The sequence below is a fragment of the Neofelis nebulosa genome, chromosome 13 (assembly GCF_028018385.1).
Source record: "Neofelis nebulosa isolate mNeoNeb1 chromosome 13, mNeoNeb1.pri, whole genome shotgun sequence".
NCBI classification, from domain to species: domain Eukaryota; kingdom Metazoa; phylum Chordata; class Mammalia; order Carnivora; family Felidae; genus Neofelis; species Neofelis nebulosa.
The window spans coordinates 86,203,458-86,220,750 of NC_080794.1; the positions used below are offsets into that span (position 1 = coordinate 86,203,458).

At 49.3% G+C, this 17,293-nt stretch overlaps 1 protein-coding gene across 3 annotated transcripts in view; it reads right to left on the reverse strand.

The window, feature by feature from the left end:
* ADAM12 (ADAM metallopeptidase domain 12) overlaps nucleotides 1-17,293 on the reverse strand; it is a 351,526-nt gene that overhangs the window by 18,633 nt on the left and 315,600 nt on the right. For 2 of the 3 annotated variants that reach the window (XR_009252729.1, XM_058698079.1), the window contains exons 18-21: nucleotides 16,961-17,069; nucleotides 13,972-14,107; nucleotides 13,230-13,338; nucleotides 10,803-10,982 (exon numbers count right to left, since the gene is read on the reverse strand). Coding sequence is in view for 2 of the 3 variants with exons in the window: in XM_058698079.1 (XP_058554062.1) it covers nucleotides 10,803-10,982; nucleotides 13,230-13,338; nucleotides 13,972-14,107; nucleotides 16,961-17,069 (534 nt within the window). In the remaining variant the exon portion in view is untranslated. Of the gene's footprint in view, nucleotides 1-1,481; nucleotides 1,590-10,802; nucleotides 10,983-13,229; nucleotides 13,339-13,971; nucleotides 14,108-16,960; nucleotides 17,070-17,293 lie in introns of all 3 variants that reach the window. The other variant, XM_058698080.1, reaches the window with a different exon arrangement.

The following is a 17,293-nucleotide window of genomic DNA, read 5'->3' on the forward strand; positions in this document are numbered from 1 at the left end:
AAAGGGTCTATAAAAAATCAAGACCAACCTACAAAAGTGATTGCATCTGAGGCAGTCATGGTGACTTTGTATTGCTTTGTTTTTACTTTTTTTAACAAAAGGAAACGGTATGCGTGTCATATCTGAGACTTAAGTAGGCGCATGCATAGAAAAATGTAGCGATGACAATGGTTATTTCTATGTACTATAAACGTGGGTGACTCCTAGATTATTTTCACTTTTCTGTATTGTAGACATCTTGAAAATTAATGGCAGCAAAAAGAAAAATACGTTCAACCTCTGGGCCAAAGTAAAAAACGAAAAGCGGAAGGCGTAGGTTATGTGAAAAATACATATATGGAGAATGGTACAAATCAGAACCGATGAGCACAGATAAAAATGCAGTGTTTGGAGGGAAATCCCTAGAATTCTGTGCTTATGTGACAGCGTACGAATAAAATAAACAATAAAGTATGAATAGAAAGGGAGTAAGGGTCTAAAGAGTTAGAGAAATAAACCTAAAAGAAGAGGGAAATGATCAAGCTAAATGGAGAAAATAATACATTCGAAAAATGGCTAGTTATCATTTAGCAAAGACGCATTACACAGGCGCACTAATAATATTAGCTATTTTCATGTAACGATCCCAGAGCCCAGGGATGCAGGTGTGCTCTCTAGCGTGTGCTGGGGAGCAGGAGGGAGCACTACCATGGCCTTGCGGAAGGCACACTGGCCCCGGGAAAGGACGAAGCAGCAAACATATGGGGTTGAGGGTAACTCAGGTGGCCCTCTGGAAAACGGGAGTTGGGTTCCTACTTCAGTTTATACACCAAAATCAGGGGCAAATGGATCAAATGTTTCAGTGAGGGAAAAAAAAAAAAAAGATCACGAAAGAATAAGAAAGAGACAAAAATGTATTCTTTGGGAGGGCACGCCTTTCTAAACGTGACCGTAAGAGACGGCAGAGGAGACGAAAAGACAGTTTACGAAAAAGGAAAATAAACACAAATGGATCTTAAACCAGCAAAAAGAGGCCCAGTCTCATTTACGGGGAGAGAACCGTGGATAGCATTTATTGTTATTATTTTTTTTACCTATCATTTTGGCAAAGAGAAGCAAAATCTCTGAACACCGTGTTGGTGGGGACTTGGGGAGTAGAAATCAGCACGACTCCTTTTGAGACTGGTCCACCTATCAGGTCACAGGGCCTTTGAACAGCAATCATGTTCCTCAGATATCACCCCACAGACATCCTTGCTCACCGGGCCCCAGGTCCCAGGGCAAGAGTGTGCCTCTTTGATGCAGCAAATGACTGGAAACAACCCATGTGGACCTCAGCACAGGTTAAATAACTTAAGGGATGGCTCCACAACGAAATTCGAGGTAGCCACTGAAAAGAATGAGGCGGACCCCCGCGTCATTGCCCGGGAACAGGTGAGTGGAGGCCAGGCCATGCCACCATTTGAGTTCCAAACAAGAATCTGCAATAAAACAAGACTGACAGCAAGCTGGCAGGTGCTGAGGGTGGCTGTCGGGCAGACAAGGTTTCTCAGCACTCTTTTCTCCCATCTTGCGTGTGTGAAAATTTCCGAATTTTCAATAATCCCTCTCTGCAGAGAGAGACAAAGTGGCAGTGAAGCTTTCCTCTGGATCCGAAGTTGTCTAGTAACAACGACTGCTTCTGAGAAAAGAAGCCTGGAGGCAGAGGTGGGAAGGAGACCAAGAGTTTGCCGAGTAACCCTTTGTACTGTTGGAATTTGTAATAATGGCTACACATTACCTACTAACAAATGCAAAGGGTGAAACAGGCATCCATTTTTTTTATTTTTCCAGTATAGCTCGCGCGCTTACGGGAACAGAAATGAGTGGGGAACAAACACCCCTTAGAATACTGTTACCGTGTGAATGGCTTCCCTCTCAAGTTACCTCTCTCCAGAGCGAAATGGGTGCTTCTGCGTGCAAAAGATGCTTTGAAAGACATCTGATGGGTTTGTCGCGCGAAGAATTGGCGTGTGATATGAAACCAAAGACATTTCAGTTAAGATTTCTGGAAGTACTGGGCGGGTGGTGGCAGGGGAGAGGTGAGCAGGAGTCCAAGACCTTGGTAGCTACATTTTAGACTCGCGGGAGGAAGGGACTCAAAGTTTTATTAAGTCATGACTCATGGACGATGGCAGGCCCATGGGAATAACGGATACTGTGACGAGGCGGACTTTTTACTATTTAAAATTCGCATCCATTCTGCGTTCTTTCCGACGCACCTACTGTGTTCAAGGGACTGGACGTGGGTGTTTCTGCAGGTGCCTAACTCAGTCCGTGCCTTCTGAAATGGGCCAGAGAGAGTATCGAGGGGACTCCAGGCTGAGGCAGCAGGTGAGCGAGAAGACTCCCGGGAAGACTGCAGGAAAGCTCAGGGCGGAGGACATCTGGGCCAAAGGGGGAAATCTGGAAAGCAGCGAGCAGGCATGGGAGGGCTCTTTCCAGCACGCTGGCTCAGCTATTAGCTTTTGGGTTGGGCCTGGTGTAATGAAGGCTTTTTATAAAGATCAGTTTCCTCGTATTTCAGCTCCCTTCCTTGGGAGAACATCTTGACAGACGGATTTCCTTTTCTCATTACACGTTGGCATTTCTGATGAGCAAGGACCTAAATCATCAGATTTCCAGGCCCCGTGAGTGCTGGTTTAAATCTCAGACACCCGCACAGGCCAGAAGGGTACAAGTCCTTATTCATTCGGATGCTGAGTTCATTCCATTGAAGGAGGACTTTGAAAGTCAGGGCTCAAGCTCTAAATTCATTTGTCTCGTGCACATCTGTATCCTGACAAAGCACCCACGAATGAGTAGCTATTGTTTACCAGCCCGTGTGAACCGTTCAGCACTCTGTTGGGGGGGTGGTGGTGGCTGGGGCGGGAGCGCCATTCGGAGCTTCTCGAAACAGGCCTCTCCTCCCTCCGCGGCCACTTGAGCCGAGTTTGGTTGCTTGGCAGCCTTTTCTCCGTCAGAAGAGACTGCACAAGGTTAGCTGTTCCCGTTTTACAAAACACGGCTTGTCGTATGTTCTACAGACACCGACAAGGTGTTAGAGGAGGAGAAGCGTCCTGCCAGAAACACCGAACCGGCAATCTCCGCCGCCACCGAAAATGCACGCGGCCTTCTTCGTGTTCAACACGCAGCTCCGACGCCATCATGGTCCTGAACAAGGGCTGGTTCCGGGAAAGACCAGCGAGGACAAGAAGGACCGCGTTGTGCAAGCAAAAGGCAAGAGAAACGCAGGATTCTCTTGTTGCAGACCGAAGCCTCTCCCTGCTGCCAGAAGGTTTCCCCCTTCCCCCCTGATCACCTTGTATCTCCGTGGCAAAGCGGGAGGGGAGATGAATGAAAGATTCCGGAGGTGCTCCGTGGTCTAAACTATGCAAACCCAAGCGGCCCTCACTGTGTAGCCAGAACAGTCTCCGCTTCCTTCCCATCCAGCTACCTTCCGCTTTCAGACCGCAGGGGGCACGTGTGGCTTTGACAACGCACTGGCTTCCCCACCTCTGGGGGCCTCACTAGACAAGCTGTTTGGCCTCAGTCTGCCCCGTTTCATCCCCTGTAGAATGGGGCCAAGGAAGGCATCGGCTCCTCGGCTCCGAGAGAGGGTCAGAAATGCCCGTAAAATGCTTCACTAGGAGCACCAGCCATACATTTGGTGTTCAATAGATGTTTGCTATTTTAGAACAACTTAAACTACAAAGAGAAAGCTCCTTATGCCAAAAAAAAGTTAGTAAAATAACACATTCAGACACAGACATGCACACATAAATGCATTTATACACTATTTGGTTATAAGAATAAAAACTGAAATGAATGAATCCCGTCATTGCCGTGTGGATGAAATTTGTGTCGTGCCAGAAACAGGGTTGGCAAATATTCTCAGGGGCCTAGCAGCAAAAGTCAGTCTGAGATATGGGTCCAAGCGTTCTTTTTTGGTTCCTATTGTTTTCCTAAAGAAGCTGATCTGGCTGGAAAAATAAACTCGGCCCGTCAGTTCAGTAATCTAATTCACCGATGAGACTGCAGGGAGGACAAGCACTGCCTAGCATTTTCCAGGAAACCAAGGACTTAAAATAAGCAAAAGTGACCCGAAACCAAATAGGACCACACATCAGCATGTATAGTTCAAATGCCACTTTAAGGGGCAAACCTTAAAATAAAATACAGACGATAAACGCTAAGAGAGTGATGCTTTCGTGAAGTTCTCGCTCTCCTGAAAAATGGCCCATCCCTGAATTGAAGGTGCCGCTTCTGCTCTCTTAGAATCCCGGCACGTTTCAGTTTGACAGCAGAAAATTGTGTTTCAATCTGCTGCTACTTAGCACAGCCCTCTCTAGCTGTAATTTTCTGGGAGCAGAAATCTTTTCTTTTTTTTCAGAAATATCTATTTCTTAGATGTGACATTGAACATATTTTTCTTTAAATCAATTCATTAAATTGATTCATGGGAGTAAAGCGCAGAAAGGATGTCAGGTGGAAATGTCTAGAAATCTAAGGGAAACCCCGAGGGTTTAAACGTCCCTATTGGCCCATCTTCTCTTCCAGAAGCAAAACCATACACACTGGTGTTTGGCAATTAAGAACAGGCGTGTCCTCATATTTTCTGCTCTTTTGAAGGTCACACTTATCGTTACGTTCAGCTTGAATGGCTGGAGGCCCCGTCTTATGGGACAGCAGGACGCCCCGTCCGCGCCCAGACCCATCTTGGTTTCCCGCCTGGCGTCTCTGTTTCCGGCTGCTGCCTGCCTCCTCCCCCACTGGGCGTCTCCGACCTGACCCTTCAGGGTGCTACTCTCTCCCTGGACATCAGCTTCTCCTTCATTCTCCAGCCTACTGGGGACTGACTCTAGGTCACAGTGGTGATGGTGTGCGTGCTTCCCCAAAGGTTTGAGGACATCATAGGGACCAGCCCGCAGAAGAGGAAAACACAAAACTTGGTGTCAGACGTTTTCACTCCAGGGGCCCCTAGCTCACCCTGTGTTTCTGGCATCTCCCTGTCTCCTTCCTGGAAGGCAGGTCAGTTGACTTCACGAACAAAGCCTGCAGTCGAGAAAGGGCTTCTCTGGGGCGCCGGGGTGGCTCAGTCGGTTACGCACCCGACTTCGGCTCAGGTCATGATCTCGCGGTTTGCGAGTTTGAGCCCCGCATTGGGCTCCACTGCTGTCAGCATGGAGCCTGCTTTGGATCCTCTGTGCCCTTCTCTCTTTCTGCCCCTCTCCTGCTTGTGTTCTTTCTCTCTCTCTCACAATATTAACATTAAAAAAAAATTACAAAAAAAAAAAAAAAAAGAAACTGCTTCTTTCCCTGGATTATTCTGTGTACCCTTCTGCAGCCAAGCGCTGGTCTCTCCTCTCCCGTGGCTGGTGTCTGCTCACGCCTGCTGTCTCAAGCGGCTTCTTCCCCAGAAGGTACTTTCAGACTTCTGCTCAAGACCCACACTTGCTAGGTGCTTCTATCTTCTTCCCTTAGTACACATTATTCTTTGTCTTTAAAAAATTACCATAATGGTAGAATTGACTTTTTGCGGGGGGGGGGGGGGGGGCCGGGGAAGGGGGCAAAGCAGATTGATTTTTCACACTATTGTAGTCCGAGAAAAACGACATAAAATATCTTCAGAACAACCATCACCAGAAGGTCTCTCAAAGCCTTCTGGGGTCCACCCACAGCCACCTCTGGAACTTCCCCTGTTTTTCTTTCCTCTTTCCTCCCTTCCAGAGTCTGAGATGAACCCTACTGGCAGCAGCAGCAGGTGCAGGAAAAGTCCCTTGCTGCTTTGAAAGATACGTGTAATATGCAAATGTATGCTGATTGGTCTGATCCCCTCAAGAATGTGTTTCCTTTAGGGCAGGGCGGACTCAATGCCACTAGAATGGGGGCATTCTAGGATGCTCCCGCCTACACATGCACACAAGGTGATCACACACCTCTGTGACCCCTTTGGTTTTCATTAGTTTACCCTGTTCCCAAGCCCACTCTTTGCCTTTCGTGCTGTGGGGATCTTGGCCGCAGTCAGCTAACAGCTAGATGAACGCCCTGGATTAGTTTCCTCTAAAATAGCTGACAGGATGGAAAGGAAGTGAACGTTTGTTTCCTTGATCAAGGCTGAGGAGTTGGGTAGAGAAGCCTGCGTGCTGAGGGCCATTACCCCGCGAAGGAAAGGGACACAGGAAGGGCACGTTCGTGGACAAGAGACAGAGCTGATCCCAGTGTCTTACATTTGTAGAAATCAAATAGAACATTTGCTGGAGAGATCCAGTGTTTTCTATAAAGAACTAATCCTTTCGATGGGGCGTACATATTACGTTTATGATAACGTTTTCCTTCTGGAAAGTTTGGATGGTAAGTTTGGACGCACGAGGCACGGCTAACCACAGTGTGTTGGTCAAGCTGCGTGGGGCAGGGCACGGGGACTCTAAGGTGCCACATGTCAGTCAGTGGATTCAATCTGTGATGGCCAAGTAAGAGCCACCTCCAAATATTCGCCACACCTGCATGGAATTAATTTCAGTTTCCTATGTGTGACGGGAGAGAAAGCGTGAGCTTAATGTCTATCATATGTCTCGGAAAAGCCCCAGACACACACCAGCCTGGAGTGAGAAATGTGGATTTTTCAGTTCCTAATGTTTAGAGGGTAGCATTTCCTTGGTTTCACAAAAACAGAATGGCCTTTTTGGGGGGGCCTGTCTTAAGGGAAATCTTGAGGGAGTGACTTCTGGAGGCATTCGCTGCTGTCAGGAAAAAGGGATTCCAGCAAGTAGAAATGTCTTGCCTCAGATCCCATGGTCTGTTAAAGACGGTCCCGGTTTGACATGGCGGACTGGTAAGATGCCTGAAGATACACGAAGAGGCTTTGTACAAGGGGCTCTGTGGGGAAGAGGCCTACGGGCTCGGCAGAAATCTGAAATGTGCACACAAAATGTTGGGGTGTGGCGCGTTTTCTGAAGGTTCAAAGCTTTCATCAGATCTCGAATAAGTCCATCGCCCAAAAGGTTCAGGACATGCCCCCTGCCTTCCACCAACGTAAACCCACGTCAGGTTAGAAAAACGGATGTAGAAGGACTCTCAACAGCCAACGAAACAAACAGAAGAAACTGGAGGTAGATCTCGAGTGGTATTGAAACGGAAGGGGACTTTGCGAGCACAAAGAAATGGGAGAATTCACAAACGGCGAATACATTTAATGTTCAAAGCTGGAAGCCCTTTTACAACCCAAAATATCATAAATAAAATTCAAAGATGAATTAGGGAAATGTTTATAATAAATTACCGGAAAAGGATAAGTAGCCCTCATTAAGAAAATAAACTCTTACAAATCAGGAAGGAAAACTCTCTCCCGTAGAAAAACATAGGCAAGGGGTAGGAACAGACAGTTCACAGAACAAATACAGGTGATAGATAGCAGCTGCATGTTGGAGCCGCGGGTACTAGCCCATGTCAGCCAATCCCTGCTCCTCATTTAGTGACATCACGTCGATTGCTTGAAACTGGCCACGGTGGGAGTTTTCATCATGGCAGAGAAATCGCCGAGAAATCAAGGCTTTTCGTGTTTTGTTTGGTTGCCAGCGATGTAACGGCACACCATCGGTTAAGAGATGTATAAAAAGCAGTTCAAGTGTAGCAGTAATCAGAGAAATACAAAAAGAAATGAGGTCTGGACAAGATGAAATAAGCACCCTACAACCTACACCTCCTGCGAATTACCTCCTGCACCTCCTGCGAATTACAACAAAAAAGTTTCGAGAAAATCCACGGAGCAACTTACAGAGACTCTGAAAGCTGGAAAAAAGTAAGCGGACTGCCTACAGACCTTAGAACCCGCAGAACTACCCAACAGTGAGTTCTTGTTTTTGGTTTTGCCTTTTTTATATCCTGGCCTGGGCTCTGGAGAGGCTCCCAATCTGGAAATGCCAATGGCACCAGACCAAAAAGAGGCTCGGGGAAAGCCTGCTGTCTCTAGCCCAAAGATGTGGGAACAGGGTGACCCAGTAAGAGTGCAACGTTTTGAACATACCTGACCTTACTCTCGCTCCAGGTGGGCACGCAAAAGCCATCCCCTCTGCCCCCCCAGCTGGGCACCACATCTTGGAGATGGCAGAGCCCGGCTTTCCAATCCTGTTTACGATGCGTGGCCACATCTCTTCCCTGGAACAGAGACTGTGGGAGGAACTTTTCGGTGGATGTCTCGTCGCCACAGAGGCCAGGAGGAGGTGGAACAGCGTTTTTCAATTGTGGAGAGAATAGTCAACCCAGAATTCTATACCCAGTGAAAATATCCTTCAGGATGAAAGGTGAGATAGACATTGGATGAAGGAAAAGCAAAAGAACTTGTCGGCGGCAGACCTGCTTTAACAGAATAGCTAAAGAGAAGTTTTTCAGACAGAGAGGAAATGATAGTAGAAAGAAACTCAGAATATCAGGAATGAAGGAAGAAGAGAAAGGGTGGATATATAAGTAGATGTAGGAGACCACTCTTAAGTTTCCAAACTTCCGCTTGATGGTCGAAAGCAAAATTACAGTATCTGAGGTGGTTCTCAACGTACAACACGCAAGACATCGATGTGATAAAGGGAGGAAGGAGGCTAAAGACACCTTGAAGGAGGTAACGTTTTTCCACTCCACTTGAAGTGATAATGTACTAATACCAGTAGACTATGTTAAATTAGGCACATGTGGTGTAACCTTTAGAACAGCAGTTTTTCAGTGAGATGACTTTGTCCCCTTGGGGACGTCTGGCAATATTTGGAGATATGGTTGCACATGCTACTGCCATCCAGTCGATGGAACCCAAGATGCAGCTAAACATTCTACGACACACAGGACAGTCCCATTCAACAAAGAGGTACCCAACCCCAGATGCCAGCAATGCCGAGGTTGAGAATCCTGCTTTCCAGCAAGTGTAGAGAAAACTATACGAAGACAAATCTCAAAGAAAACTAGAGATAAATCAACACAGAATACTAAAAAATGTTCGACTAATCCATCGGAGTTCAGGGAAGTGGAGCACAATAAACAAAAATCAGAGGGAACAATATGAAAGTGGTAGACACATTCTAACATCAATGATTGCATTAAAAGTAAATGATCTAGACATCTGTTAAAAGGCAGTGACTGATGCAATGGATGACCCAACTACATGCGGTCTCTGAGAAACTCATTTCCAATAAGATGACAGGTACGTTATGGGTAGAAAGGTAGGAAAAGATAAACCTTGCAAACACGAATCAAAAGAAAACTGAAGTGGATATATTAGTATGAGATAAAGTAGATTTGGGAACAAAGGTAATTACCAGAACCAAAGAGGGACATGACATAACGGTAAAAGGGTCCATTCACCAAGAAAACACAACAGTTCTAACCATGTCTACCACAAACACCAGAACTCCAAAATACATGAAGGAAAAACTGATAGCCTGAGAAGAGACACGTCTATAATTGAAAATGTTAATATCCCCTTTCAGTAAGTGATGGAACCACTAGACAGAAAAAAGAGATTTTTTTTTTTTATATCAAATTGGCAAAGCTTTGAAATGGTAATAGTTAGAACTAGCAAAGTCGTGGTCTCTGTACTAATGTGGAAACATAAATATACAGAGTAGTCCTGAAAAAATATTTAGTTTCTGTATTAAGAGGCTTAAAAGGGTTATAGCATTTTTCCACCCAACATCTTCACTTTTAGGAATCTCTCCTAAAGGAATAATTAAAGTTTCCCAAATTTATCTGTCTAGACCTTCACAACAGAGCGATTTATCACAGCAGAACTTAGAGATGTCCGAAATTGCCCACTAATCGGCAAGTGCTTAAACAAAAAGTATTCTTTATACATGTAGAGTGCTATGGTTCAAATAACATTTCTAAGAATTTTTAATGCCATGGCAAATAGGAATGATTTTAAGGCAAAAAAGTAGTATATAAAGCACTGTGCATACAGCACAATGTAAATTATGTCAAAATACACATCATAGTTCAGTACAGAAATCATAGAAGTGTGACGATAGCAAAAACTTGCCAGGGATTATTTCTCTGTGTTTTTCATTTGCTTGTTTTTACTACCTGTTCCCCCATGAGTTTTTTATTGTTAAATGAGGTCTTGTTCATGGTTATAACACACAGAAACTGTTGCTTCTGAAACAGCATAAAAATGAGTTGATAAATAGAGGATCTAATACCATGCCGTATCTGGTATGGAGAAACTCAGCGGGTGAATTCTTGCAAATAGTTTTGAAAATGAAAAATGGGGGGCACCTGGGTGGCTCTGTTGGTTAAGTGACTGACTCTTGATTTCGACTTAGATTATGCTCTCATGGTTCGTGAGATCGCACCCCGTGCTGTCCATGCGGGGCCTGCTTGGGATTCTCTCTCCCCCTCTCTCTGTCCCTTCCCTGCTCACAATCTCCCACTCCTCTCTCTCTACATGAATAAATAAACTTAAAAAAAAAAAATGAAAAAGGGTAAGAGGGGATGCCCATTAATATTCCTAAAGTGATCATCTTCATTTCATTGTCCAGGCCTCACTATTAGCACAATGTCCCGCCATTCTCAAAAGCGTCACAGTGTAGGTGGTAAGTTGCATGGCGACCCTTACCATTCTGAACAGAAAAGTATTCTAAGGAAACGAGTACGTGTTGCATCAGGACTATACGTCAAGCACTAAATGCTTTCTCTCTCAACCATCTGAGGAGCTGAATTATCCCTGATTCATAAAGGCCCCGGCAAGCTAAGCGACTAGACATGGGCAAGTGGCAGGGTCTGGATTTGAATGGCATCCATCACAGCAGCGGCGGAAGGCATACCTGGGCCTGCCGAAGAGCAGGGTTGGCCGGCAGGGGTCTGGCGGGGACGAGGGGTGCACCGGGAGCCTTCTGGAGAGGCGGGAGCACTCGCTGAGGCGAACTGGGCGGAGGGGCATCGAGGGCTCTGAGGGGTCCGCTGATGTCAAGATTCTGACACTGTGGCCACCTCCTGGCGTTGTCCTGCAGGGACGGAGCAAAAGCCATGGTGTCATGGGTCTCGCCTCCTTAGGAGACAGGGGGGGCTGACTGGTCCGCTATAGCTGAAGGGGCCGGCGGTGCTGTTGCACGAGAGGGAGTCTATCATCATTTGTTTAAACGTCACAATTGTAGCAGAAGCACCCCTCCTCCCCAGCGTGGACTAGCAGGATCGATTTCTACGTGAACTGTAAAAACTGGTTTCATTCGTTAACAGATAGGCACAAGGCAACTAAGGAAGCACCAATGAGTTTGAGGACACACACCAGATCTCTTGAAAGTGATGAAGGAGTTGTTCAGCGAGGCATAAGGATGCCTTCAAAGCTCAGGGAGAACCGAGGAAGCCCCCGGCAAGGAGGATGGAAGCTTCTGGAAGCTGAGGCGAGGGGCCCACACCTGGAGCATCATGTCGTACATGGTGCCCCTGCTTTCAGGGCAGACCCGAGCAGATGCAGTGTGGGCCGTGTGCCTCAGGCCCCACCTCTTTTCTTCCTTTCTCTCTTTCTAAAAACGGCTTTTTTAAGGATCCATGGACATAGGGCTAACGGCACATACTGAAACCGGACAGCGTGGAAAACTGTGACACGTGTCCACACCGATGAAACAACATCACGATGTGCAAAATAGTGAGCGTAAAGCCGTCACCCCTCCCCCGCTGCCCTCCCTTGCAACTACTGATATGCTTTCTGTCCTCAGAAAATAGTTTGCATTTTCTAGAATGTCTTACAAATGGAGTTAGAGGGTAGGTGCTCTTTGTCAGGCTTCTTTTACTTGGCATAATTATCTTGAGATTCATGTTGTGTATATTAATAGTCTGCTCTTTCTTGCTGCTGAATAGCATCCCATTGTGTAAATATACCAAAGTGTGTTTATCCTTTTACCTGTTGATGGAAATTTGGGTCGTTTCCTATTTTTGGCTCCTCAAAATTAAGCCGCTTTTTTGGCTCTCGCGGGTAAAGCTAGCTGTTCTTGCTCAAGTCCCATATTTGGGGCTGAGAGGTGGTAAAGCCTGTTAGGAACGACAGTCTCCTCTTTGGAGCCCAATCGTCCACACTTGTAGATCAGGTAAGACATGGGAGATGAGATAGTTTATTTATGGCTTACTGAATGCGTGACGTTAATTTTAAAAAAATTTTTTTTTTTAATTTTTTTTTTTCAACGTTTTTTAATTTATTTTTGGGACAGAGAGAGACAGAGCATGAACGGGGGAGGGGCAGAGAGAGGGAGACACAGAATCGGAAACAGGCTCCAGGCTCCGAGCCATCGGCCCAGAGCCTGACGCGGGGCTCGAACTCACGGACCGCGAGATCGTGACCTGGTTGAAGTCGGACGCTTAACCGACTGCGCCACCCAGGCGCCCCTAAAAAAATTTTTTTTAACGTTTATCTATTTTTGGCAGAGAGAGAGAGACAGACAGACAGAGCATGAGCAGGGGAGGGGCAGAGAGAGAGGGAGACACGGACTCCGAAGCAGGCTCCAGGCTCCGAGGCGTCAGCACAGAGCCCGACGCGGGGCTCGAACTCACAGACTGCGAGATCGTGACCTGAGCCAAAGTTGGACGCTCAACCGAGCCACCCAGGTGCCCCACCATGATGTTAATTTTTAAAATCATTTGTCATCAGAAATACTTGATGGGAAAACTAAATATTGGAATGAAGTCTGGTGGTAATTCACGAGGGAGCCGGCGGGTACTCTGGGTTAAGGAGCCGGTTCTTTGAAACCAGAGGGTCGACAGGGTGTCCACAGCCCAGAGCTGGAGCAAAAGGGGTCCATCCACAGGCTCAGCATAACTCCTAGAAATGCACCGGGAGGTACAGGGCCAAAGAAGTTCACCCAAACCTCCGCAGCGGCATCTGAAACCATAGGAAGAGGAGGACCCAGGAAGAGGAAGACTGGGAACCTCCTTGGGAGGCAGACCCAGTGGGCTCGTCTGGGCGATTGGACGGATCATGGCTCACAATGTGGCACACACATCACACAGGGGACCCTGCCCCTAAAGGATCTAGTGGGGCATCCATGGGGCACAGCGGGCCTCCTTGCGGCCCTTGACCATCACCTCACCAAGCTTTTGTGGAACTCAGTGTGTGCACGCTGCATTTCAGGGAACTGTTCCCGCTGCACATCTATCTATAGATCTCAGAGATCGATTCCCGCTCAAGCTCTTGTTGAAAAACACTGAGATACAGGTGTCTCACTGTGCACACCGACCTCTCACATCTGTTTACAACTTACCTTCGACATATTGGAATGTGGTGGCTTCCTCATCAGGCCTTTGCTGAGGTGGCTGAGGTGAGCCTGGCCAGGGTTCGAGCCGCGCGACGGCCGAGAAGGGCGCACACACCTGTGAGGAGTCCCATTAAGCATAAACCAGAGCTTTTCTCCCTGGGTTGACTTAACTATTTTCCTATTTGGTTCCCAGTCTCAAAAAACAACTTACTTACTTTAACTCAGTGTGGACAACACGCAAAGGACAAATTATCTAAACATTCTTGCAGGATTAAAAAATAAATATCGATCCCCGCCCCCCACCCCCCGTCCCCCAAAGCCACTATTCTGTTAACTTAGTTCTTGCAATCCGCACATACGTGGCTTTGTGACACCTGGGAGACATTTTATAGAAAGCTGGCATTTCAGCAATAATGCCTTTGAATATATTTGGGTCAAAAGCTACCCTGGCTGATGAAAATATTTTAACATCCCATGTCTTGTAAAAATTACTGAGGTAAGGGTGGGCAACAATACAGTGGTACTCATTAACACCCTGCTTATTTATATAAAAAGCAGCAAATCATTGAAGGCAAAGGAAGGGAGGCAGCTGGACTGGCAGAGATTTAAAAAAAAAACAAACCAAACAACAGTTTCACTATCTAAACATCTGACCTCTTCTTTGCTAAGGAAAACAAAGTGCAAAGAAGGTTGGTTGCATGTTCTTTCAAATGCCATTTCTGGAAAAGAGGACCCATCGCCAAGATACCTTAGCTTTTCGATGGTGGTTTTTTTATCTGTAAACAGCAGGCGTATTAGCGTCTTCCTTTTCAGATAAACTACAAATCCAGCAGCGAGAAGACACAGGATCGTCACCAGGACTCCTATGGTCAAACCTTGGTTGTCTGAAACAAAACGCATCGATTGCACTCAGGGAAAGAGGCCGGGAGAATGATATATGGGAAGTGTCAGATGGTGACATTTACGGCAACGTGAGCTTTGAAGGAAGGCACAGCATCGGACTGAGCCCCTGAACGATGTGCTGATAAATTAGTCTTACTTCAAAGGTCACGCCTGAGGTTCTGTCCGTGTCGCCCTCGTTCATTTCTGACAACAGGAGGCTAGCCTGGCAGGTGGGACCGCAGCCCTGATCACACAGCCCCGCCCGCCCCCAGCACGGATGGGGGCCCCAGAGGGGTGGCAGGGAGCCCGAACGTCCCCAACTGTGACCTTCCCAGCCCCCATCACAAATGCGCCCCTCCGGGCTCTCTTCTTCTCTCATTCCTTAGCGCTGAAGTCTGTGTTTTTGTTTTGTTTCCTTGTATTTTTTTTTTTTAGACCAAGACTTTATTTCAGGACATTGTCAAGCTAGAAGGTGAAAACAAGGGGCGCCTGGGTGGCTCAGTCGGCGAAGCATCCGACTTCGGCTCAGGTCGTGATCTCACAGTTTGTGAGTTTGGGCCCCGCGTCGGGCTCTGTGCTGACAACGCAGAGCCCGCTTGGATCCTCTGTCCCCCTCTCTCGCTGTCTCTTTTTCTCTCACAACTAAGTGACTAAATAAATAAGAAAAAACAAACCTCACCCAAACTCCTCGCTGAAAGGAAACGCCCACAGGTTTGGTTTTGTTAGATTTTTGTTTGTTATGTTCGTTAGAGCCTCGAAATACAGCGTTTGGAGGCAAACCTCTCTCTCTCTCCGGGAGGGTGCTGCTTATTTTCTCTAAGGGAACATCCCCCTTTCTGTGATTGGCTCCCATTTTGTTCAGTACAAAGACACCGAGGTCCCTGGAGGGTGCGGGAGAGAAGGAAAAACCAGACTTTGAGGCTGGTTTCTGAGCACGGCCGTGTCGGGGGCTGCCCGGAGAAGGCTCTGCCTGCCAGTGTGGAGAGCAGTCGGGACCTGCGACAGTCGCTTGCCGCTCCCACTGCTCTGTGGCTTCCTTGAGAGCCGCAGATGCCGGTTCCTTCGTCCCTGGGTCCCCACCAGCGACAGGATGTGCTTCCCACAGCAGGCCACAGTCGCCTCAGGCTGCTGGTGATGGTGGCACCGGTGACGTCCCCTGCCCAGGCCCTCCCCCGCCATACCCACCCCCACCCCCCGCCCCGGTCCCCTCATCCGGTGCAAGCATTGTGTCCTCGCGGCTGCCCCCGCGTCGGCCCTGAGTCCCACGGTCCCCCTGCCCATCGCGGCGCTCGCCAGGCCACACTGGACCCCGGAAGAGCAGCAGGTGCACAGCAGGTGTCCCGGAAGCACTTGCCACGTGAACACCGGGCCACGGCAGGCTGGCGGGCCGTGGGGGCAGGGGGGCCTGGGACACGGTGCCCCGCACCTGCCTCTGGGCTGGATGTTTAGGTGTCCTTTCATGAAGGGACGGCGGCAATGGGCGGACTCACCACCCCACCCGTGCCGATCGATCGTTGTGGTTTGCTTACTTGCCACGGGGAACAGCGGACAGCCGTGAACCCCCAGCTTTCGTGAAGCCCCCAGACCCGAGACCCACGGGTCATGCCTGTTGACACTGCAGACAGACCCAGAGCGTTCCGGCCCGTCCTCTGCAACCCCCTCCGGGTGCCATCTGTTGGCCTGCCGCGGGGGGAGGGGGGCAGTGCCCCGTCGGATGAGAAGACTGGAACCCCGCTGGTTTTGCACGACACTCGTCAACGCCACGTTAGAACGTGGACGCGGGGCGGCCGGAACGCCGCGGTCAGGGCGGAGAGGTTCGGCGAGGGCCGGGGACGCGGGGCCGGGTCCCGGTTTCCTGACCCTGGGAGGGATGCTCACTGGAGGCCAAGACTTTCCGGGCCTTTCTGTAGCTGCTACGGGGCTGGAGACACACCCGTATTTAAGCCGAAGGAGGACAGGAACTCACGGCCCCTCCTCGCGACACCGTCCCCACAGATGTGCCCACCGGCAGCTCCCGGGCCGAGCGAGCCGACGGCGAGCACCGCACTGGCTGCCCGGGCTGCAGCGCACGGTCCTGTCTGTCATCGGGGGACTACGGTGACGCCACTGCCGGTCACAGCAGGACTTGAGGACACGTGACATCCGCTGTCACCACATCGGCCACCATCGGGGGGGCCTGGGGCTCAGGTGAGCCCTGAGGTGTCCGCACAAGTGGGCTCGGGGGGGTGCGGGCCCTGTGGACCCCTGGTTCCTTTCTCGTCACAAAGGACACCGTTCAGACTTGCCTCTTCGCTGCCTGACAAGTGCTCAGACAAAACAGCAATGCCCCGAAGGCCATTTCCCAAGGTCATCCGGGGAGAAAAGAACTGGGGCGTCGAGCACGGCTGCGATGAACTTTTTAAGGGGGAGACGGACGTGGTCTCCGTGATAGCTGTGTGACGCTGGGTAAGTGACTGCGGGTGAGTGACTCCCCTGAGCCTCAAGTCCTTTATGCGAACTCTGCCCTCAGGGTCAGGCAGGGATTCGAGGAGGTCGTGCATGTAAAACGCCCCGCTCTCGGGCTTGCCCCTGACAACTGCTCCATAAATAGAAGCAGTTGCTTTTACTACTGTTGCTGCGGGGACCGGGGACCAGGGACCGTTAGCCTTCACTGAGAGGAGGCGTCTCTCTAGGAAGGGCTTTAAGGGACAGTCGCCTCCACACCGCCTGGCCCCTTCACACCTCTCTTGGGAGGAAGAGGCTGGCCTTGACCAAGCCCTTCCGTCTCATTTGGGAGGATCCCCGCCTGGCTTTCCACTGCCCCCCCTCTCCACTGGCTCAGCGCCCACTCCCAGGGACGCCCTGGCCCCACTCACCTGCCTGCCGGATGGGGCCGCTGTCTGTGCTTCCCCCAAAGCCAAACTTGTCACAGAAGGGAGGCGCCCAGTGGGCCTCGCAGTGGCAGTTCTTCCTGTTGTTACACACCTGTCCGGGCAGCAGGGGAGAAGGACAGCAAGAGGGAAGCAGCATTAGGACCCACCCGGCACACGGGGCGGCGGTCAGTCCTCTGAGCCCTGATCGGCTGCTGCACCGAAGCAAAGGCCCTGTGGTCAGAGTCCCCATCAGCCCTGATACAGCCGGGGGCAGAAATGTCGCTGCGAGCCTAAACCCCAAACGCAGCACAGGTGAGACCAGAGTCCGAGGCTGCA